The sequence below is a fragment of the Condylura cristata genome, unplaced genomic scaffold (genome assembly GCF_000260355.1).
Source record: "Condylura cristata isolate star-nosed mole 26May11 unplaced genomic scaffold, ConCri1.0 scaffold00017, whole genome shotgun sequence".
Classification (NCBI taxonomy): domain Eukaryota; kingdom Metazoa; phylum Chordata; class Mammalia; order Eulipotyphla; family Talpidae; genus Condylura; species Condylura cristata.
This window is the reverse complement of record NW_004567118.1, coordinates 545,223-567,462: the sequence shown is the minus strand read 5'-3', so window position 1 is coordinate 567,462 and position 22,240 is coordinate 545,223. Positions and strand designations below refer to the sequence as shown.

General features: G+C 63.7%; 2 protein-coding genes across 2 annotated transcripts in view; both read left to right on the top strand.

Moving 5' to 3' along the window:
* Window positions 1-13,383, top strand: part of LOC101630144 (corticotropin-releasing factor receptor 1) — a 22,967-nt gene extending 9,584 nt beyond the window's left edge. Inside the window, exons 3-12 of the mRNA XM_004684062.2 lie at window positions 2,464-2,549; window positions 8,281-8,387; window positions 8,920-9,040; window positions 9,230-9,383; window positions 9,540-9,597; window positions 11,789-11,861; window positions 12,077-12,162; window positions 12,343-12,478; window positions 12,593-12,634; window positions 13,172-13,383. Of these exons, the coding sequence (XP_004684119.1) occupies window positions 2,464-2,549; window positions 8,281-8,387; window positions 8,920-9,040; window positions 9,230-9,383; window positions 9,540-9,597; window positions 11,789-11,861; window positions 12,077-12,162; window positions 12,343-12,478; window positions 12,593-12,634; window positions 13,172-13,312 (1,004 nt within the window). The 3' untranslated portion in view covers window positions 13,313-13,383. The remainder of the gene's footprint in view (window positions 1-2,463; window positions 2,550-8,280; window positions 8,388-8,919; window positions 9,041-9,229; window positions 9,384-9,539; window positions 9,598-11,788; window positions 11,862-12,076; window positions 12,163-12,342; window positions 12,479-12,592; window positions 12,635-13,171) is intronic.
* Window positions 13,384-19,135: 5,752 nt separating this feature from the next.
* SPPL2C (signal peptide peptidase like 2C) lies at window positions 19,136-21,187 on the top strand. Its single transcript, XM_004684060.1, has one exon. The coding sequence runs from the start codon at window positions 19,136-19,138 to the stop codon at window positions 21,185-21,187; it is 2,052 nt and encodes a 683-aa protein (XP_004684117.1).
* The last annotated feature ends 1,053 nt before the right edge of the window (window positions 21,188-22,240 follow it).

Below are 22,240 nucleotides of genomic sequence, written 5' to 3'. Positions count from 1 at the left end.
GCGCCAACTGGCCTGTCCCTCCCCTGGCCTGCTTGCCCACCCTGGGGTGGGTGGGAGGTCTGGGTGAGGTGCTCACCTCCCTCTGTGATCGCAGGAGAGGTGCCGGGGTGCCGTCCATGCCGTGGGGCAGGGCTGGAGACTCCCATGCCTGGGTGATTACACCCTGTGCATGCAGCAGCGAGTGGGAACTGAAGCCGCACCTCATCAGCAGGCACTAATTAACTCATTTACTGGTGAGGTGCTGCCGGGCCTCCCAGGCCTCGCCTGACTGCCAGCCTCCCGCTCTATCTGATCTTCAAAGGAATGGGAAGCATTTCCAAAAATATCCGTTTTCCTGTGATTCTCCCGGAGGACTGCTCAGCTCAGCAATTAAAGACAAGGAGGTCGCATCCTCCCTGACAACCCACTCAGCTTTGGGGGCCTATTTCTTCCAGGATCTCCTCCTCTGCCCTCCCCAAAGCCCCCTTGCTGTGTGACCCCCGACCCTCCCACTCTCCCTGTAGGTGTGAAGGGGTCCTCCAGCCAAAGGGAATCTCCTGGGGCCCCCCGGGAGCACAGTGACATGTTCTGAGTCTTACATAAGGTTACTTGAAGACCGCTCCAACACAATAACAAAACAAAAATAACCGCTCACACCACAGGCCGGTAGGATTCCAGGAACGCCGCGCGTGTTAACTACACCCTCAGCCACTGAGGTAGGAGCGGTTGTCAAGGTGTAAGTGTACAGAGTGGCTGAGGTGAGAAATCGTGCACCTGCAACCCATGCAGTGTTGGTAAATGTTACCTCCATAAAAAGTGGCGGGGGGGGGGGGATCATTCCTCTCTTTGAGACAAGGAAGCTGAGCCGTTGTGTGACTTGCCCAAGGTCAAGCCCAGGGTCACACCATGGGCTTGGACACAGGCTGTCTGGCTGGAAGCTCTTAATGCTTCTTTGTGCTGCTTCTCTTAGGGCACGACGCCCCTGCTTACCCCTTCCGTCCCCCCAGGTCCTTTCCTTTGCAGATACCTGGGCCCAGGCGCCTCCAGTCTGTGGTGCAGACACTGGGCTCCTGACTCCCCTCAGCCTTTCTGGAAACCCCGTGAGCAAGCAGGGCAGCATCTTGGCCAACGCTGCCCAGGCTCCACTCTGCTGAGACTCAGCCCACGACGGGGAAGCATTCAGCCTCGTTTCCCTCTGGCATGCGGGGCCTCACAGCAGAGGTCTGCGCCGTGGGTGCAGGGAGGGCTCCCACTCCCTGGGGCACAGCGCCCCTTCCCCTAGACACCACCCCCCTTGTCTTGCTGCAACAGAGGCGACTGCCAGTCTGCACAGGCCCTGGACATCAGCTGGTCCAACCTGTCTCCTTATGAATGAGGACACGGCAAGAGGCCCTGGCTGAGGTCACATGCACAGCCCAGCCGTGCTGAGCTGGGCCCGCCTGCCCACCTGTGTCTGCCATCAGCGCTCTGTCCCTGCTGGGCACTGGGGTCCTGCTGGGGGGGGATGTGACATTCGGGTCGGGGGTGGGGGGGCGTGTCACAGAAAGTCCTGTCGCAGGAGAGCCCTCCAGAAGAAATGGCTCAGGACACAACTGCTCTCTCAGACAGTGCAGTCTGGGGCCAGGGCCAGAATTAACTTAAGGAAGCATATGTAAGCCGCTCATGCTGGAGAGGGGTACAGGGTGGGGCGGGCAGTCTCTGCCAGCAGAGGAGGAAAGCCCAAGATTTGGAATTCCCTCAATGCCGCCCCCACAGGGTTTCAGGGCCCAGAGACCCAGGGAGTGGGCGGGAGGGGGTGGGGAAGGGTCTTGGCAAGGCCTCAGGCCACAGACCCTCTCCATCGCCTCAGAAAGTGGCAGGCTCCAGGCTGCAGGCTGAGCCCTGCGCCACCCTCCCTCTCTCCTGGCCACCGCCTGTCTTTACCCCAGTGCCCCGTGAGGCTGGGAGCAGCTGTAGCAGACCCTAGAGTGAGACTCCTGCCACTCTCCAAGCCCAGGCCCCAGCCCTCCGGTGAGACTCCCAGTGAAACACAGCCGTGTGTCCCCAGGGGATGGAAAACTGTTCGTGTGGCCTGCCCTTCCACCTGAGAACTGACTCATAGCACCCCACCTTTCTTGTCTGCTGCCACGAAAGACCCCAAATGGGAGCTGTCTCAAGAGAGAAACTCCATGTGACCCGCTGTCGCACCAGGGCTTGCGAGGGGTCCCCAGTGCGCCCGCCGAGGGCCAGTCCCGGTGTGCCATCACGCCGGTGAGGGTGGGCAGAGCGCGGCCCAGGGCAGGCATCAGGCCGGCTTTACCCTGTGGGTGGGCAGAATAAGGCAGGGAGGTCGGGGCTCAGGGACACCTCTCTCCCCAGCTTCCCCCCGCCCCACCCCAGCCAGCAGCCCCCTGTGCTGGCCCAGATGGCTGGCTAGATGGACAGACGAACGGGCAGACAGACACCCAGGCTGCTCTTTGGGACTCTCCGACTCTTCTCCTGCAGACAATGGCTACCGGGAGTGTCTGGCCAACGGCAGCTGGGCTGCCCGCGTGAACTACTCGGAGTGCCAGGAGATCCTCCACGAGGAGGTAAGGCTGGCCAGCGGGCCGTGTGCGGGTCAGGCCGGCACAGCCTGAGGCCCGGCCTCGGGAAGCCGCCTGGGGTGCGAGCTGCGGACTCACCGCGGGCTCAGCTCTCTGGCGCCCGAGGGAGGACGAGCCGGGAGGACAGGGCAGCCTCCGAGGCCGAGGCCGGAGCCAAGTCCTGCTTCCTTCCTCCCTCCTGCCTGAGCTCACTGGGGTGAGTGGACACCAGCCACCTCACGACCCGGCGGGCCGGGTCAGCACCCAAGCCTCGGGGATCCCTTATGTAAAGTGAGCAGAGGAGGTTCCTTGCACGTCATCCAAAATCCAGAAGCTGCAAAGCCTCCCCCGGCCGCCAGCCCCATCCCTGGGGTCCCGCCCCAGGGCCACATTTGGCCCAATCGCAGGCGTTCTTCTGGACACTTCTCTGCACGGCCGAGCAGTGTCTCTGACTTCTATTTTATTTTTACCCAAATGTTGCCTATTGCACACACTGTTCGACACCTGCTTTTTTCATATTAGCATCCATCTTGGAGGTTGGTGCATATCAGCTCCAAAGAGCATCTCATTCCTTCCTGCATTTGCATAATCTCATGTGGTGCAGATGTGCCATCGTTTATTTAACCAACCTTTGCCTTCAGCCTTCAGCTGTTGTGAACAGCGCTGCAATGAATAATCTTTAAGAGAGATGGTTGGCGGATGTACGGATGTGTCCACCTCCCGGTGTGGCGGCCCGCTCTTGACCCCCTTGCTCCCCACCCTGCGCCTCTACTCACCCCTCCAGTGGCTGCCAGGCAAGGTGGGGGTCAGGGAGATGGAAGAATGAGTGAGCAGGGAGCGGAGGGCAGAAGGGGGAGCGCCCCACGCCCTGAGGCATGCAGGCACTGGGGTGTGGGGCAGAGGGCTGGTCTGGGCGGCTCTGGGAACCCAGCACCTACAGGGTTGCAAGGGGAACGGACCCCCTGGAGTCCCTCCACGCCAGCCGAGCTTTCCAAACCTGCCTGGCAGCAAGAGTCACCCAGAGTGCGTGTTCACATGCAGGCAGGCCCAAGCGACACCAAATACCTGGTAAATGGAGCGCTCAGAGAGGACTTGGGGATCCGTATTTTTAGCAAATGTCCCTGGGTAAAAGCAAGAAGCTAATTTAGGGCAACTCTCCCGCCTTACAGATGGGGAGGCTGAGGCCCAGAAAGGGAGAATGACTCCGCCGAGGTCCCGTGGTCAGAGCCTGGAACCTAGGGCTTCGGGGTCCAGGATAGCCTTGGCCTGTTCCCCATGTGAACTGACGTGAAGTCAGGGGGATGGAGAGCAGCTCTCCCCACCCAGCACCCGCCCTGCCCTGGGTATCTCAGACGTCGGGGGCTCTGCTGGCCCCTTCCAGAAGCTGCAGAGACAGGGCGGTGTTTTGCCTAACAGACACCTGCTCGTTAGTGCTGCCGCTGCCCTGAGCAGGAACACAGGCTGTTACACGCTCACCCAGAGAGCCCACCTGGGTCGCGGCGTTGTGGATGAGGACACCCCCAAGTGGGGTTCCCTGTTGGGGAGCAGTTGGGTGGGGTGGGCAGGAAGGCTACTCGGCAGGGCGTGGAGCGCCTTACCTGGCCCAGGGAGAGAGGCGGGGTGGGGGGAAGGAATCAGGGGGCTGTGCTCAGAGAGGCAGGTCTGGGCAGCCAGACGCTCGGACACAGCCTGGCCAGGGAGGGCGGCCAGCTGAGGCAGGGAAGCTGGCCTCAGAGGCTAAATGGCCTAGAGAGGGTCACAGAGCACAGAGGTGCAGGAACCCCCAAAACCTTGCTGTCTGGTTACACAGCAAAGGGGGGCTGATAGAAGCTGGGGCTCCCTAACCACCCTAGCGTCTTCACAGGGAGCTGGGGGGAGGGGGCTGCCGAGGGTCCTCGTCAGCGACAGGAAAGGGGCTTAGGTTGGAGCAGAAGCGGGGACGGCCGTGCACCCGCCGCCTCCGGCATCCATGACCTGCCTCCCCTGAGTTGCCGGGGGCGGGGGCGGGGGGGTGGGGGCAGAGACACAGGTGACACAGGCACCCTGTCCCCAGGGCCCAGGCTCGGTGGGGCCTCCCGCATGCCCACCTGCACATCCACGGCCGCTGCCGGCCTGTCGCCTCACCCTGGGGACCCACTCATTTACTTAGTGAAAATGCCAACCCTCTGCCAGGCCCCCAGCTCTTCAGTGTGTATCACACGTACACACACACACTTCCAGGCTCCTCGCGAGCCCGCGGACAGGAAAGTCTCCCACCCACGGAGCGGTTCTGCGCACGGCTAAGCCCTTGCGAAGCCCCAGAGCCCGGCGCTCTGCAGATAATGGAGCCGCAGGCCGCTTTCAGGTGAAACGGACTTGAGGGGCACCCAGTGGCCAGGCCGAAGTCCTCCTGGGGGAGCTCGGCTGGCCCACGCCCAGTCTGGGGATGGGCCGGCCACCCAGCACCACCCCACTGTAGCACCCTGCACACCCCCAGGGACCCTGCTGCTGCCCCCTGCACACAGGCCCCCTGCCCCACACTGTGAGTGCAGGGAGGGGCCTGGTGCGTCCAGGAGGCACAGGGCGGGGCCCGGGGCACCCCAGGAGGCACAGGAGAGGGGCTCCCAGTGTCGCTGGAGGCCAGGGTCCGCTGCTCACAGGGGAAGGTGGCTGGGCCAGGGCCTCTGGAATGCTCCGGAATCACGTGGGTTTCTTGCTACAAGGAAGATTCTGAGGCAGCGAGGCGAGGTGAGGCTTCCGTACAATTCTGCATTCCTGAAGAATGCAGCGCCCGGGAGCCCAGCTGTGCAGGTGTGGAGACCACATTTTTTTTTTAAATTCATTTATTTATGCATACAGAACTGGGGTACAGGCCAGAGGCTCAGGGGCGGCGAGAGGCTTCACCAGAGACAGAGCGGGGAGCAGAACAGGCCGACTGACGAAGCACACTGCTGAGGGGAGCAGCGGGCGGGTCAGGAGAGGTCTGCCACGCCCTGTGGGTCACCTCCGGGGCAGGCGGGGATCGAACTCATGCAGAAGCAGCTTTAGATTCTCAGTGCTGTGCTTTACCCCGCTGCGCCACCAGGGAGGGCCGAAGACCACATTTTAAGGAGCGAGGGGCCGAGAACCCACTGGTGGGGTGGGGGACTCGGGAAGCCCAGGTGGGGAGGAGGAGCCACAAAGTGGGATGGCCAGGATAGGAGGGGGATGGCCGGGGTGCTGGGAGGGCCCCCAGGACCGGCAGGGGCGCCTCTGCCGCCGCAAGGCCTCTGGGGACCAGGCTTGTCTCGCAGACAGGCCCACACCGCCGGCCTCTGGTTGCTTATTGGATTCCGGTCCTGAGGGCGCAGCCGGTGGCCTCTGCCCAGCGCCGCCTTCCCGGGTGGCTGCCAGTCTGGACGGTGCAGTGTGGCCAGGCATGTGCTGTGTCCATCTGTCCAGCAGCCTCCCAGCTGCCACTGCAGCTACATGTGGCTTTTTCTGACCGCCTCTGGGGGGTCCTGGATGTCACTGCTGTCCTTTCTGGGCATCAGTGGCCCTTGTCTCTGGTCAGCCGGTGCAGCTGCCCAGCTTTCCTAGAGACACTGGCGTCTCTCCAGCTGCCTTCCAGGGCCACCACTGCGGCATGAGCCCGGCTGGGCCCGTGACTCACGTCATGAGTAATGCCCCTAATGATAGGTGACCCTGGGCCTCCAGCTGACAGGGTCTCAGAGAGGCTTTGCTCCTCTTAGCAGTTTGACTCAAGTCTCTCCTTTGGGCTTCAGCGGAGAAAACCCCTCCTGAGCCCCTGTCTTCCCTCCAAGGGTCCTGCACCAGAGCATGGGTGCTTTCCCCCAGGGTCTCTTTCCAATCCTGCGTGTCCCCCAAGAAATGCACTGCGGGGACAGGGAACAGAGGGTCTGTAAGACCAAGTAGACCTGGGCTGACGGGCAGCTGGCCGGCGACTTAGGCAGACGATGCCGCCTCTTCCCAGAAGAGCTGGAGGCCTGAGCGCAGACGGCACACAGGAGGCCACAGCCGGCACATGCCCACATGCCCGGCACAGCAGGTGTCTAGTAAAGGACTCCTGCCCCCAGCCAGGGAGGCGGCGGCCGAGGGCAGGCGGGCAGAGGCCCCTGCACGCTCTGCCCACGTCGCCCGCGTGGGCCGGGAGCGAGGCTGTCGTCTCTCCATGCTGGGCTCTGCAGATGCTGTTGTTACCCAGGGGCTTCCCAGCGCGGGTCTGTGGGAAATTTAATAAAAGAAAATTAAGCACCAGCTCCAGACGGGCTGCGGTGCGTGCGTATCGTCTGCTGCTCCAGATTCGGGCATCTGTTGCCAGGCGCTCAGGCCCTCCGTTGGTGGGGGCCAGTGCCCCGCACGCCTCTTTCCCTCTCCCCCTCCCAAAGCCTGAATTGCTAATGTGCTTTCTTGCCTTGCTCCTGAGAGCCAGGAAAACCGGCCCCTGAAACAGAGCTCCCTGGACCGCAGATGTCCCCGGGAGGAGCTCCTGCAGAAGGGGTGCAGCAGGAGCGGGGGGCTTGCGGCAGGTGGAGGGGGGTGTCCCCTCTCCAGCGGTCAAGGCGTGCTGTGCTGAGGCCCATCCCTTGGTTTCCTCCTCCGGAGACCGGGGAGCCCTGGCCTTGACCCCAGCACCGCCGGGCTTCGATGGGGCATTGTGGCCGGAAGCTCCACGTGCCCCAGGAGTCCTTGGCTGACCTTGACAAGATGAGCAAGGCCCACGGCCTCTCCCACACTGGTGATGTGTGACGCCAGGCCTGGCGCCCCCGGCCCCTGAGGGAGAGGGAGCAGAGGGCTCACAGGGACCCCCTTGGCGAAGCTGGTTACTCCCCAAAAGCCACTTTCTTTCCTTCTCCATGCAGTTATGAACCCCATTGTGTGTGCGGTTCTCCAGACCCTGCCCCTCGGCATCGGGCAAACAGTGAACGGGGCGTTGCTGGGGAGAGGGCAGGAGTCTACACAGGTGCCCCCACTTCGGGGTGGCCTGCAGGTGGAGGCAGTTTGAAGAGGGGGGGCCTGTTTCTCTGTGACATACGACAGCCCCCTCCCAGTGCTCCCGTGTGGCTGCTTGAGGGGTGAAGATAAGAGGGGTGAAAGTATTCTGTAAATGGGTCCATTTCATCCCTGGGGTGGGGCGCCTGGGATGACTGAAAGCGGGGGACCAGCCTCCATCGGCATGGGACGTGAAGGAAGAGCGAACAGTGGGCTTGGCCGCATCCTGGAGCACCCCTCACCTCCAGCAGAGCCCGGGGGTCGGGGGGGCCGGGGAGCGTGTTCTGGAGCCTGGAGAGACTGCCTGTGCTTTCTGCAGACTCTGTGGCTGCCCCACCCCTTCCCTTCCCAGCCAGCATGGGCAGGTTTCACCTGCAGCAGGTGGGACTTAGGGATGACCGGGAAGCGGGGTGCTCTGCCGAGAGACGGTGGAGGGACCATGTCTACACCACAGGGGACAGACTGGAGGCGTGTGAGCACGTCTGTGCACTGAGCAAGCGTGTGTGCCTTGGGGTGGGGACCCTATGAGAAGAGGGGGTTCGAGCCCACTGCTCAGAGCAGTGGACAGAGCTCGAGGACAGACAAAAGGACACGGCCCGGGCTGGAGGCTGCCCCTGACACACGGGGACCAGATACATTAGGGGTTAACTAATGTTAATGCGGTCCTGTGACCACTCTGTCCTGGCTGCCACGGGGCCTCGCCTGTGCAGTGGACACCGGGTACAGCAGTGCAGGAGCCTCACCTCTGCCCTCTCTCCTGCCACAGAAGAAGAGCAAAGTCCATTACCACGTTGCTGTCATCATCAACTACCTGGGCCACTGCATCTCCCTGGCGGCCCTCCTGGTGGCCTTTGTCCTCTTCCTGCGGCTCAGGTGAGGAAGCCCCTTGCACTGTTGCCTTAAGCATGGAGGAACCAGAGGCAGGTGGTTCTGGGGGGGCAGCCTGGCCCCTGCCCCTCAGCGGGGGGACTGACAGATCCAGGATGCTTGGCACCTCCGGCTGGGCCACTTCTGCCCCCCACCAGGGTGGCATCCGCTTGTAGAGACCAGGAAGCAGAACCCCACTTGGGTTTGAAACTGCCTGGTACCAGCACTACTGCCCAGGATATGAGTGGCAATGCCAGGCAGGTGAGCCAGGAACTGGGGGGTATCAGGTCTCAAAGCTAGGAGGCCTCTGCTGCTTTCTGACCCCCAAAACTGGAGCTATAAGGAGTAGAGTGCCCAAGAGAGCTGGTTCTGGAGCTTGGGCTGTGTGCCAGGCTCTGCCACCCTGGGCGGGCCACAGGTAAGAAGAGCCCTGGCCCCACCTCCCATGTGACTTAGCCAGCAGCCATGCCTGAGCCTCAGCGCCCCGTCCACACTTCTGGGCCCATCCCTCTCCCCCTCCTGGTTTCCATCACCCCAGGAGCATCAGGTGCCTGCGGAACATCATCCACTGGAACCTCATCTCGGCCTTCATCCTGCGCAATGCCACGTGGTTCGTGGTCCAGCTCACCATGAGCCCCGAAGTCCACCAGAGTAACGTCGTGCGTCCTGCGGGCGGGCTGGGGAAGGGCTGCGTGGTGGAGGAGGGCCGGGCCAGGCCTGGGGCCCCACCGACAGGGGAGGGTGCTGGGGGGGCCCCTGGTACCGCAGGGCGGCCCCAGACCTAGGGTGGGGCTCCGCTGCCCCTCCCAGCCGCTGCTCACTGCGTCTGTGGCGGGGGCGGGCGGCAGGGCTGGTGCAGGCTGGTGACGGCCGCCTACAACTACTTCCACGTGACCAACTTCTTCTGGATGTTCGGCGAGGGCTGCTATCTGCACACGGCCATCGTGCTCACCTACTCCACCGACCGGCTGCGCAAGTGGATGTTCATCTGCATCGGCTGGGGTGAGGGGGGTCCCCCAGACTCGGCCCAGGGGCCCTGGGCGCCCCTGGGGTGCTGGTTGTGACCCTCAGTCCTTGCCTGCCCCCAGATTCTCAGCCCCCCAGCCGCTGCCCGCACGCCCTCCGCAGGCTGACAGTCACCCCCCTTTGCCCCCCCAGGAGTGCCCTTCCCCATCATCGTGGCCTGGGCCATCGGGAAGCTGTACTACGACAACAGGCCCCTGCACGCTCTGCCCACGTCGCCCGCGTGGGCCGGGAGCGAGGCTGTCGTCTCTCCATGCTGGGCTCTGCAGATGCTGTTGTTACCCAGGGGCTTCCCAGCGCGGGTCTGTGGGAAATTTAATAAAAGAAAATTAAGCACCAGCTCCAGACGGGCTGCGGTGCGTGCGTATCGTCTGCTGCTCCAGATTCGGGCATCTGTTGCCAGGCGCTCAGGCCCTCCGTTGGTGGGGGCCAGTGCCCCGCACGCCTCTTTCCCTCTCCCCCTCCCTGTGCCTGTCGGAGCCGGGGCAGGTAGGAGCCAGGCTCTTACCTGTCTGGACTTTCACAGCAGGACCATGAGCGGGCCGGGGCGGTCTGTGGAGGCAAACGACCCCAGTTCCAAGGTGTGGCTCCATCTTGAAGTCACTCTCTGACCTTGAGCTAGTTCCTATGGTGTGCCTCGGTTTCCTCTTCTGGAAAGAGGACATCCCACTAGCTCCTCCCTCCTCATGGGGGTGACGCGAGCTGATACATAACAGTGACTGTTCTTAGATGGTGTCTGTCAAGCCTTCGGAGAGGTATCTGGCGTCTGGCAGTAACCACCACGTGAATGTTTATTAATCAAAAGTGGGACTTACTCTAACACAGGATCCCACGGGTCTCAGAGTCGTGCCACGCTGGCTCAGAGGCTCCTGGGGTATCCACAGGCACCCCTCAACACTCGGCCGGGGTGCCCAGGCTGGGAGGGACCCCTCTTTCAGACAGAGCTGGGGCCTGACAGTGATGCCCAGACAGACCCCGGGGTCCCACAGCAGGAGCTTTGCAAACCGCTCACAATGGTGCCAGCCAGTAGGAGTACAGGTGTGAGTGTGAGAACCAAGGAGAGAACAGGTCCCCAAAAGCTGCCGCGCTGCCGTGTGTGTGTGCGTGTGTGTGCCTGTGCAACACGTGTGTGTGTGCGTGTGTGTTGCCTGTGTGCCTGCGCCCTCCCACCTTGGAAGGAGAAGGAGACTGAGCCCCGGAATGAAGTAGGTCCGAGTGGCTCTGGAGCTCCCCCCAGTGGTAGGACGCTGGTACAGCAGCAGGAGGGGGCCAGGTGTTGTTCACACTGGGGTGCCCTGTCTGTGGGTCCTCACCTGCGCTCCTAAAATTGAGCTGTACTGCAGGCACACCAAAAGGGTCAATAATGGGTTTACTTACAAAAGGGGAAAGGAAAAGGAACAACCCAGGGAAAGAGAGAGATACAAGGTGACTAGAATATCTTACTGGCTGGTAACAAGCTCTAGTAACAAACTAACTGGTAGCACCCAGTCACACAGTCCGAGAGAGCCGTTGCCTGAATGAGTGAGCAAGTGAGAGAGAGAGAGAGACCGGGGGACAAACGGCTCCCTATTTGTTCCCCAAAGTCCCAGAATTCCTGCTAGCTCCGCCCTTGGGTCCTGGCAGTTCTCTCCCTGGTACAGCTGGGAGTTGTAGTTTCCAATCACGGAGCGGGTAGGGTCGAGAAAGCTGTAGTAGGGGCGGAGTCCACAAGACTGCAGAGGTCCTCTAGGACGTCCTTCCCCTTAACAGTGTGAGTTACCAACTGCAGAGACAGCTGTGGGCTTCGATCTGCCTCGTGCTTTTTGAAAACTTGGATCTGTTGCCGACCTGAAGAAGCCAAAGGGCTTCACATCAAAAACCCCAGTTTCTGGTTTCTGGCAGCATGAGAGCTGGGCGCTGGGCTGCGTGCCATCTCCACCTGAGGGCACAGGAGTTCCTGTGTGCCCATCCCTGCCAGGCCTCCCTAGAGCTTGCTGGAGGGAGATTCAGGAAAACGCAAAACATCCCAGGAGGAGGCTGCGAATCTGCCTCAAGGTTGCTGAGCAGACTTGGAAATGGAGGTCAGGTGCCCACTAAGTCCAGGCTCTGTGCTGCCCCCACCATAGCACCACTCTGGCAGGGGCCAGCAGTGATGCTGGCCAGGTCTGTTACGCTCAAGGTTTGCTTCCGGCCCTTCCCCCCACGATGGAGGACCTGCAGGTGGGGTTAACTGAGGCCTTGCGGCGGGTCCAAGGAGCGGAGCCTTCCGGCAGGGCTGGAATTGGGGGACCTAGATCCCGACTTCAGACCCCTGTCCTTCCCTGGCCAGATGTGCCCCACCCCCAGGCCACTTAACTGGATCCAAGTGACCCCCGTCCCTCTCCCCCTCCCCCGTGTCTGTCTAGGTGCTGGTTTGGCAAAAAGCCTGGGGTGTACACCGACTATATCTACCAGGGCCCCATGATCTTGGTCCTGCTGGTAAGACCCTGGGGAGGGGCTGGAGGAAGGGGCTTTGTGGGGTGGGCAATCTGCTACGGACCAAGAGACCCCAGTGCTAGAGGTGGGTGCGCGGCCACGGAGGAGCAGGTGCTAACGAAGATGGAGGGAGACCGGGGGGGGGGGCCCAGACCAGACCTGAGACTGCTGCGTCCCCAGCTGTCTCCCAGGCGCCCCACCATGTGCTCCACTTGCAGATCAACTTCATCTTCCTTTTCAACATCGTCCGCATCCTCATGACCAAGCTCCGGGCGTCCACCACGTCCGAGACCATTCAGTACAGGTAACGGTCCCACCCCCACACCCTCGGGGGCTTCCGAGACCCCAGGGTCTCCCCCAGGCCTGGCAGTCTTCCGGACACCCCAGCTCCCCATCCCAGACGTTCCTGGGACCTGCCGTCCCCCCGGATCTGGCCCTCCTGACCCCTCCGGGTGGGCTGTGACTCTGGACCCTGCCCCCCCAGGAAGGCCGTGAAGGCCACTCTGGTGCTGCTGCCCCTCTTGGGCATCACCTACATGCTGTTCTTCGTGAACCCCGGGGAGGACGAGGTCTCCCGGGTCGTCTTCATCTACTTCAACTCCTTCCTGGAGTCCTTCCAGGTACGGCCACCCTCCCGCTCCGGCCCAGGAAGGGGTCCTCCGGGCAGGCTTGTCGGGGCAGGAGGCCGCAGGAGGTGAGGGCCGCCCCTTGACTGGCTTGCTCCCCCACTCCAGGGTTTCTTCGTGTCTGTGTTCTACTGTTTCCTCAACAGTGAGGTAAGGAGCCGGGCCCTGGGCCAGGATGGCAGGAGGGATCCCCGGGCCTCCTCCCACCCTCCCCGTGCCCTCCCCTGCCCCTGCTCCCGGGTCCCTGTGGACGGCCCCTGGGGGCCCTGGGAGGGTCCCAGCTGCCCTGCTCCTGTGAGGCCAGCCCACCCCTTGCTCTCCTGGGCCACTGGATGGAGGCCAGGAGCCAGAGCTGCTCAGACCCATGGATAAGTCTGTGAAATGGGTTGTTTAAAAGCAAGAACCAGCCCTGGGGCAGTGGGCGCCTGTGGGTTGAGGGCACAAGGCTCCTTCGCTCCGAGTATCCTCATAGTCCATCCTCAGAACACTTGAGAGTTATCCCAACAGATAGGCGAACCTGCAACGTCGACAATGGATGTTGCCACCTCTATTGTCTCCCTGCGTGTCTCACCCGTGTGCTGCTCACCTGTGCGCCTCACCTGTGTACTGCTCACCTGTGCAGGTGCTGCTGGAGCCCTGGGAGAGGGAGTTGGATGCTCAAAGACGTGCTTTGCTCTGTGCCCGCAGGTCCGCTCTGCCATCCGGAAGCGGTGGCGCCGGTGGCAGGACAAGCACTCCATCCGCGCCCGTGTGGCCCGCGCCATGTCCATCCCCACCTCCCCCACCCGGGTCAGCTTCCACAGCATCAAGCAGTCCACGGCAGTCTGAGCCTTGGGCCGGGAGCGGTCACCCGAGCTCTGTGGTCGGGAAGATGATGCCAGGCGCAGCTGGCCACCCAGTCTCGGGAGGGGACCCCCTTTTTCCTGTACCCTGTACCCCCGGGAGCAGCGCCTGGGCAGCCCGCCAGCCCCAGCTCAGCAGGCGTCCCCGGCCTGTGAGAGCAGCTGCCTCCTGGGCCGCGGGGCACATGGGAAGATAGGCTGGGTTGACCCTCTCGCCCCTCTGGCTCCGGAGAGACAGGACCAGGAACGCAGTGGAATGGACGGCTAGGGAGTCCAAAGAGTTGTCTTCTCCCAAGCACGGGGGCGGCCTCGGCGATGGCGGGCGGGGCACCGCAGGGGCATCATGGGAAACTCACGCGGCCACCTCAGCACCTCAGAGGGGCCCTCCGGCCTCAGCCAGGCTCCTGCACCACGGGGAGCCAAGGTCACGACATCAGAGCCTGGAGGCGTCGCTAGATGCCGGTGACATCATCAGACGTCACACGCACCCCAGGAGTCTCCCGCGCCTGAACCTCACTGGCACGTGGCACTGCCATCAGACACGCCCTGCCTTGCTGCCTCGCACCCGTGGGCCTTTTCTCCCCGCAGCCACACGCCCCCAAGCACTGACAACTCTCACACCCTGATACCTGTCACCCCCACCCCAGCCGTCACCCCTCAGTGAGAAGATGGGGCGTGGGAGGGGGCTGTGCCCCGCTAGAGCCAGGCGCCCTCTGAGGGGCAGCGAGGGCTGTGGCCTCCAAGGTGCTGGCTCCGAGGCTCTGGGGTAGCAGCTCCATCAAGCAAAGACAGAAGGGGGGGGCTCTCTGCCCCAGTGCTCCAGGGCAGGACGAGTGGCTTTGGGACAAAGAGCCAGTGGGTGGCTTGACACCCCAGCGTGGACTGGCCCAGCCCCCACTCAGCCCAGCCACAGCACAGCAGGACTTGAGGGTCTGGGCGAGGAGAGGAGGCATCGGGTGTGCAGGGGGCGGCTGATGTAAATAATATTTATCTTTTCAACCAACATTTGTGAACGCCTGGACTGTGGGGGCTGGGGCAGGGGGCGCCTCGGAGAGGTGGGGCTTTCCGTCTTCAAGGCCGCTGTGTGGCTAGGAACCCTGCCACCACACGTTTACCCAGGATGGGGCTAGGTGGCCCTGCGGCTGGGAGCCGGCTCCCAGGGGCGCGTGGGTCCGACGAGGACAGCGCTTGTGGGGGGTGACTCCCGGAGGGAGGCGGCCACGGACGCGGGGGCTGCGGCTGGGCAGAGGCACACCTGTGAGCATCATGTGGCCGTGGGACTGGAGAGGGGAAGCCCAGGCAGGAGGGGAGCTGAGCTGGGACCAGGGTGGGGGCGCCCAGCCCGGAGGGGAGATGAGCTGGGACCAGGGTGGGGGGACCCAGCCCGGAGGGGAGCTCAGCTGGGAGCAGGGTGGGGGCCACCCAGCCCGGAGGGGAGCTCAGCTGGGACCAGGGTGGGGGGGCCCAGCCCGGAGGGGAGCTCAGCTGGGACCAGGGTGGGGGCGCCCAGCCCGGAGGGGAGCTGAGCTGAGACCAGGGTGGGGGGTACCCAGGGAGACCCAGCCCGGAGGGGAGCTGAGCTGGGACCAGCAAGTAGAGCTGGGAATGCTGTCTCAGCTTGGGGTACCCAGAAGCATCCTTGGGGGAACAGGATTCTGAGCTCGGACCTGGGGAGGACGCGCAGGAAGTGGGTGGGGTGGGAGGGGCAGGAAGCGAGGGTGCCCACGCCAGCACCCCTGCAGCGGCTGGAGCTTCGTCCCACTGCTGAGGCTTGAGGACAAGTCCCCTTGTTACAGGGCACCCTGGTGTGAGCCGGGCGCCTGTCTATGGGTGGGTCCTCACCTGTGCGCTTAAAATTTAATTGTTCTGCAAGCACACAAAAGGGTCAATAATGGGTTTATTTACAAAAGAGGAAAGGAAAAGGAAACGACCCAGGGAAAGAGAGGGATACAAGGTAACTGGAATATCTTACCCACTCAGCTGACTTGGGGCTCTAGTCACAAACTAACTGAAAGACCCGGTGGGAAGGCTGTTGCCAGAGCAAGAGCGTACCGTAACTGCAAACGGCTCCCTATTTATCCCCCAAAGTCCCTAATGCCTGCTTAGCTCCGCCCTTGGGTCCTCACAGTACCTCCCTGGCACTGCTGGCAGTTGTAGTTGCCAATCACTGGAGTAGGGGGGAGTCCAGAAAGCCGGAGTGGGGGAGTCCAGAAAGCCGGAGTGGGGTGGGGGCCACGAGACCCTGCAGAGTCCCTCTAGGACACCCTTCCCCTGAGGCCTTGCCTCTGGTGTCTGGCCAGGCAGGACCTGACATGCACGTGTGCGCAAGGGGTGTGCGGCCAGGACGGCCGGAGCACCCCTGCAGGAGGGAGGGCTGTGGGAGAGGGTGCGGCCCCGCAGGGGAGCTGTAGGTGTCCTTGCAGGCCATGGGGGGTACCCTGCTCTGCCGGCTCCGAACTCCATCCCATGACAGGGGAGCACTGAGCACAGGAGAATGTGGGGTGGGAACCAGGACAGCGAGGATGACAGTTTCCAGCAACTGGGGCTTGGGGGAGCCCCGTGAAGTGTCCTGGCTGACAGGAGGGGCCAGAGTGACTGAGGGGTCTCAAATGACCATGGGGACTGAGGAGGAGAGTGAGAAACGGACCCGTCCCAGGCGATGTGGGCTGTGGAGGGCGGGGGGCGTCCCGGGGTGGGGGCGCCTGAGAGGGCCTGGGCGCTCCATGAGGGGCTGCATAGAGAAGGGGCCTTGAAGGCCCCAGCTGGGTCACTGCCCCTTCTCCAGCCCCACTCCAGGCTTCTCAGGGTCATCTCCATGTTCCCCCCACTGTCTGCAGAAGCAGCTGCCACCCTGGCGGTGCCTGCCTGGCGCCCGGCTGCTGGGTCTCCACACCGTACCAGGCGGGGTGCTCTATGTACCTCAGAGGAGCCTGGGAGGGCACTCACACCCTTCTCCCTCCACCTCTCACCCCACGCCATCCCGAGCCAGCAGCTGCCTGCACACACCAGGGGCTGCCTGCTCCCTGGGGCTGCCTTTGGCCAGAGGCTGCAGGCACAGGCCCCAGCTGCCACCTGTCTCCAATGGCAGGAGACACTGCCCCTGGCCTGCCCTGCACTGCGGCCCTGAGAGCCCAGACCACGGCGGCGGGGGCGGCAGGAAGGGAGCGGAGAGAGTAGAAGCTGCAGAGTCGGGGGACACCCCTAAGGAAAGGGGGGTGCGGCAGGCGCTTGAGGCAGAGTCCCGACCGGCCAGGAGGGAGCCCCCAGGCCTGGCCACTCACCGAACAGGGCTGTGAGCACCAGCCCTCGGGGAAGAGCAGTGCCAGGGCTGGTGGGCTGGGGGCTGGGGGCTGGGGGCTGGGGGCTCAGAGGTGGGAAGGGGCATCTGAGGAAGCAGCTGGACCGACACAGCCAGCCTCGTGAGCAGGGCCCAGAAGCGCCTCCGAGGAAGTGAACCTCCAGAGATACCTGAGTCCAGGACACCAGGAGCCCACAGGTAGATCGGGGAGAAAGAGCAGGAGCAGGATCTGTTTGGGGTGCCTGTGTTTCCTGAACCCCAAATTGGAGCTGGACATTTATAGGACTAAAATGAGATCTGCAGGGAGGGACTAGCGAGGGTCCTCATTTTGATTTTTTTGTAAATTGAACTAATGTTGGCTTAGGGCACATTATAAGATTGAGGGTGCAGATTCGCCCTCTCCAGACACCTCACCTTCCGCACCGGGACCCCGTGGGGCAGCGGGCAGCCTCCTCCCTGGACCCTGCCTCTTCTGTGTCTCCAGTCAGTGCGTCTTCCCTAAGGGATTTCTGACAGCGAGCTTGGCATCTTAATTACCGTTTGTAATCTCGTTAAATGCTATTCTAATGGCTGAGGGAGCAGGAGTGCACCATCCAGGGAGATGGTCAGCTGAATGTCTGGAAAGACACGCTCTGAGTCAGCGGAGTCGTCAAACCGGGCCAGACCAAGGCGTGACTGCATGGGAAGAGATTTCCAGGCCGCCGAAGCGCCACGTGCCCGCGCTCCGCAGGGTCCCCTGGGCTGGCCCTCCCGGCCTCACGGTGCGACTTCGCGGGAAGGTGGCCCTGTGGGTGGCGAGGCCGATGGGTCTAGCCGAAGGAGCGGCATCCAGGAAGACCCGCGACCGCACCAACGGCCTGGATCTCGACGCCAAATTGTTTCTCCAGCTGTCAAGTTGGCGCCCTGCTCCAGCCCCTGTGACCGCCTTATCCGGAACAGGCCTTAGAGTCACTGAGTTCAGAGGTGGTCACAGGCCGGCCCCGATGGGACATGATGCAGAGACACAGGGCGGAGAGGGGAGCGGAGCCGCGCTGGCCGAGCACCCCCGCAGCCTGGGTTCCAGCCCCGCGTGCACCACCCAAGAGCCCCTTCACTGCCCTGCAGCCGGGCACTTCCTGCCGTGAAGCTGGGTCCCTCCCTCGGCGCCACAAAGCAGCTTCTGGAGCACGATTTCCACGCCCACGTCCCAGGGGGTGGGCCCGGGGGTGGCGCAGCGGGTTAAAGCACAGCACTGAGAAGCTCTCGCAGCCACTGCAGTGGGGGTTCGATCCCCGGCCTGGAGGTGACCCATAGGGTGCGGCCGGCCTCTCCTGTCACCCTGCTCCCCTCGGCAGTGTGCTTCAGTGGATCTGCCTGTTCTGCTCCCCACTCTGTCTCTGCTGAATCCTCTCACCCCCACACTTCTGGCCTGTACCCCAGCTCTTGTGTGCATAAATAAAGATTAAAAAAGAAATAGATCCTGCCCTCAAGGAGCTCGGCCTGCAGGAGAGAGGGGAGAACCCTGAGACGGGGTGAGTGCTGTGACGCACGAGAATGGCCGAGCATACTCAGAAGGGTTTGTGGGGGGCGGGGGTGACTGACATCGGGCAGGAACTGCCCTCTGGGCAGAAGGCAGAGCAGCAGGTCCAGGAGGCCTTAAGGGGTCAGAGAGCCCCTGGCTGCCGCCTGGACAGGGCAAGGCCAAGAGCTGGTGGGGGACAGGGCCCGGCCTGGGCAGGATTCTGAGCTCCAGGTTTGCTCCAGCTTAAAGTGGGGTGTGGGGCAAGGTCAGACTGTCCTGGCAGAGAGGCCCGCCCTAAGCCTGGAGATCCCAGGAGACAGCATGCCCTCAAGGGCAGCCCAGCGCGCACCCGGCCACGGTGGCACCCCCACGACAGTGCGCTCCACAGCCAGTGGCTGTCCGTGGCCGGCTCGCAAGGAAGCGAGATAGGCCGGCGGCCACCCTTCTTTACGCTTCTCTCCCGGCGAGAACGTGGCCAAGTGTCCACGCCCAACTCCAAGGGAGGCGGGGGATGAAGCCCTGAGCGTGCGAAGGTGGAAAGGAGAAGGAAGGAGCTCTCCAGGACAGCAGGCGGCCGGCCGCTGGCTCGTTGCGGCACCGGCTTGCAGGGGCGAGCACACACTTGGCGAGTGCTCACGTCACTGAGTGGGGCTGCGGGACCCCAGAAACCGCAGTCCAGGGCTCTCATTGCCTTGCCACGCGGAGGAGAGCAGCCCCCAGTTGCCCCTTGGGTAAGGCGCAGACTCGGTGCAGAATCCTCAGCGCCCTTTTCCAGCTGCTGCTTAGTCGCCTGGTCCAGGTCCGGCGTGGGCCAGGGCAGGAGCCTGCACCCATCCTGGCAGTACCCTGCGCTGGGCTGGCACAGCTTTGTGACCAGATAGGTGTGGCCCTGGTTTCCAAGATGGGGGGCCAAGCCGCTCTGTGACAGAGGGCCACACCCCGCCCTGGGAGGGGAACCTGGGCTGCGAGCAGCTGCCACACTGGGTGGCGGCAGTAGGTGGACCAGGAGGATGGCAAGCCCGGGGTCCCTCCTCCTGCTCCTCCTCCTCCTCCTGCCCGGCACCGTGGCCCGGGGGGAGTACGGCGTGGTCCACGTGGTGTCGGAGAACTGGAGCAAGGACTACTGCGTCCTGCTCAGCTCCGACTACGTCACCCTGCCCCGGGACCTGCACCACGCCCCCCTCTTGCCCCTGCACGACGGCACCATGGCGCCCTGGTGCCCGGGCGAGGCCGCCGCCCCCCGGGCCCCCGCCGGCTCCCCCGGCCTGCGGCCCCTCCGCCAGACCACCGCCATGGTCATGAGGGGCAACTGTAGCTTCTACGCCAAGGGCTGGCTGGCGCAGGGCCGGGGCGCCCACGGGCTGCTCATCGTGAGCCGGGTCAGCGGCCAGCAGTGCTCGGACACCACCCTGGTGTCGCAGCCCCCCCGGAACCCCCTGCCAGACCTGTCCATCCCCGTGGCTGTGCTCCGCTACACGGACATGCTGGACATCTTCAGTCACACGCACGGCAGCGCCTGGGTCCAGGTGGCCCTGTACGCGCCCCCGGAGCCCATCCTGGACTACAACATGGTCATCATCTTCATCCTGGCCGTCGGCACGGTGGCCGCGGGCGGCTACTGGGCCGGCCTGACCGAGGCTGACCAGCTGCAACGGCGCCGGGCCCGAGGAGGAGGGGGGCCCGGCGGGCACCACCGGCTGGAGGCTGCAGCGGCCCCGCGTGGCCAGGAGGAAGAGGACGAGGACCTGCCCGTGGACTTCACGCCGGCCATGACGAGCGCGGTGGTCACCATGTCCTGCTCCATCATGCTGCTGCTCTACTTCTTCTACGACTGCTTCGTCTACGTCATGATCGCCATCTTCGGCCTGGGCGCGGGCACCGGCCTCTACAGCTGCCTGGCGCCCCTGGTGGCCCACCTGCCCCTGCCGCGATGCCAGTGGTCCCTGCCTGGCCGCCGGGCCCGTCTGCAGCTGCCCCTGCTGCTGCTGGCCGGCCTGTGCTCCCTGGTGACCGCCCTCTGGGTGGCCTACCGCAACGAGGACCGCTGGGCCTGGCTGCTGCAGGACCTCCTGGGGGTGGCCTACTGCCTCTTCGTGCTGCGGCGGGTGCGGCTGCCCACACTCAAGAACTGCACGTCCTTCCTGCTGGCCCTGCTGGCCTTCGACGTCTTCTTCGTCTTCGTCACGCCCCTCCTCACCAAGTCGGGCGAGAGCATCATGGTGGAGGTGGCCTCGGGCCCGGCAGATTCCTCCAGCCACGAGAGGCTGCCCATGGTGCTCAAAGCGCCCCGGCTAAGCTTCTCGGTCCTGACCCTGTGCGATCAGCCCTTCTCCATCCTCGGCTTCGGTGACATCGTGGTCCCTGGCTTCCTGGTGGCTTACTGTCACCGCTTCGATGTGCAAATCCGCTCCCGCCAGGTCTACTTCGTGGCTTGCATCGTGGCCTACGCCGTGGGCCTGCTGGTCACTTTTATCGCCATGGTCCTCATGAAGATGGGCCAGCCTGCCCTGCTCTACCTGGTGTCCAGCACCCTGCTCACCAGCCTGGCTGTGGCTGCCTGCCGCCAGGAGTTCACGCTTTTCTGGACTGGCCAGGTCAGAGCCAAGACGCCCGGCCGGCCGGCGGCGGGGCTCAGCAACGCCCCTGCAGCCAGCCCCGAGCAGAGGCCGGAGGACGTGGCCGACGTCTCCACAGACGGCAAGTTCAAGGATCCGGCCGACTGCATGGCGGGCGAGTTTGGCAGCAACCTCAGCGAGGACGTGGCCGACATGGCCACTCTATCTGAGGACGAAGCCACAGGTCCCGACGGCCTTAGCGATAGCTCTGAGGGCTGGAGCGATGCCGACCTGGACCCCGAGGAGCTGCCCCGGGCCTCGGCCTGGGCCTCGGAGGAGCCGTTGCCACGGATGCCGACGGCCAGGGTGGTGCCCCTCGTGCCGCCACCCTCAGGGTTGGGTCACGCCCGGGCCCAGGCCCATGAGGACAGCCCGCTCTGGACGGGGCTCCACAAGACGAAGGGCTTGAAGGTAAAGAAAAGCATGGTAGCCCAGGCTCCCCTGTGACCGGGCGCTGGGCCTGTGCCTCCGGAGAGCCGGCAGAACTTCACAGAGCAGAGCCGTGCGTGGCACAGAGAAGTGGGCATTAAAGATGTTCCATGTCTACCCGGAGGACCTCTGTGCTTATTAGGACTGTAGCGGCCATGAGCTGGCCCACACGGGGCCTGGGGGGCCCCCGACTGTGCAGAGGGGCGAACAGCCTCAGAGAAGGCACCCGACTGCAGAGATGCTCCTAGGCTGACTAGACAACTTCCCCTGTCCCTGGCCGGCCTCCTCCCCCACAGGCCGGAACCCCAGCTCCTCGGCCTGGCCCACAGGTCCACAGCCCAAGCACTGTCCACGCCCCAGGCTCGGGCCCACCTGAACCATTCACTGTTCCTCCCTGAGCGCGCTACACCCTCTCCCTCGCTCTTTGCACATGCTGTTCCCCTGGCCAGGACGCCCTTCCCATCCCAAGTTCACTCTAGCCTGGCTCACTACGACAGCCCTGAGCATCATCCTTCGAGCCTCCTTCCTGCTGGAATTCTCTGCTCCAGGTGTCCCAGACAGCAGCACCAGGCCCGTCCAGGCATTGGGTACGTGCCTGTGCGGCATCACCCAAGGCGGTGGCGGGGAAGGCTGTGGGCCAGCTGGGTTTGGGCGCGGACGGAGATCAGGAGGAATCTGAGAACAAGCAAGGCCGGGAACGGAGAGGTTGGGGTTGGAGTGGAAGAACTTAGGAGGCCCCAGCGGCTCCCACTCCCTGCTCCCACCCTCTGCTCCTTCCCCGGCTCCCACCCCAGGCTCCCACCCTGGCTCCCACCCCTGCTCCCACCCCGGCTCCCACCCTCTGCCTGTCTCTTTGGTCCACATGGACCCTTCAGGCCTCAGGAACCCCATCTGCAGAATGGAATTTAGAATACCTGGAATCGGGGGGACCGACAGTCATAAGGACCCAGCAATAGCGTATGCCAGACGGTGTGTTTTATAGCTTCCAGAGCAAACCGTAGGCGAGGAAGGCTTCCCGGAGGCGAGGCCATGCGGCTGGGTGGTTAGATCCGCTACCCCACCCCACCACCA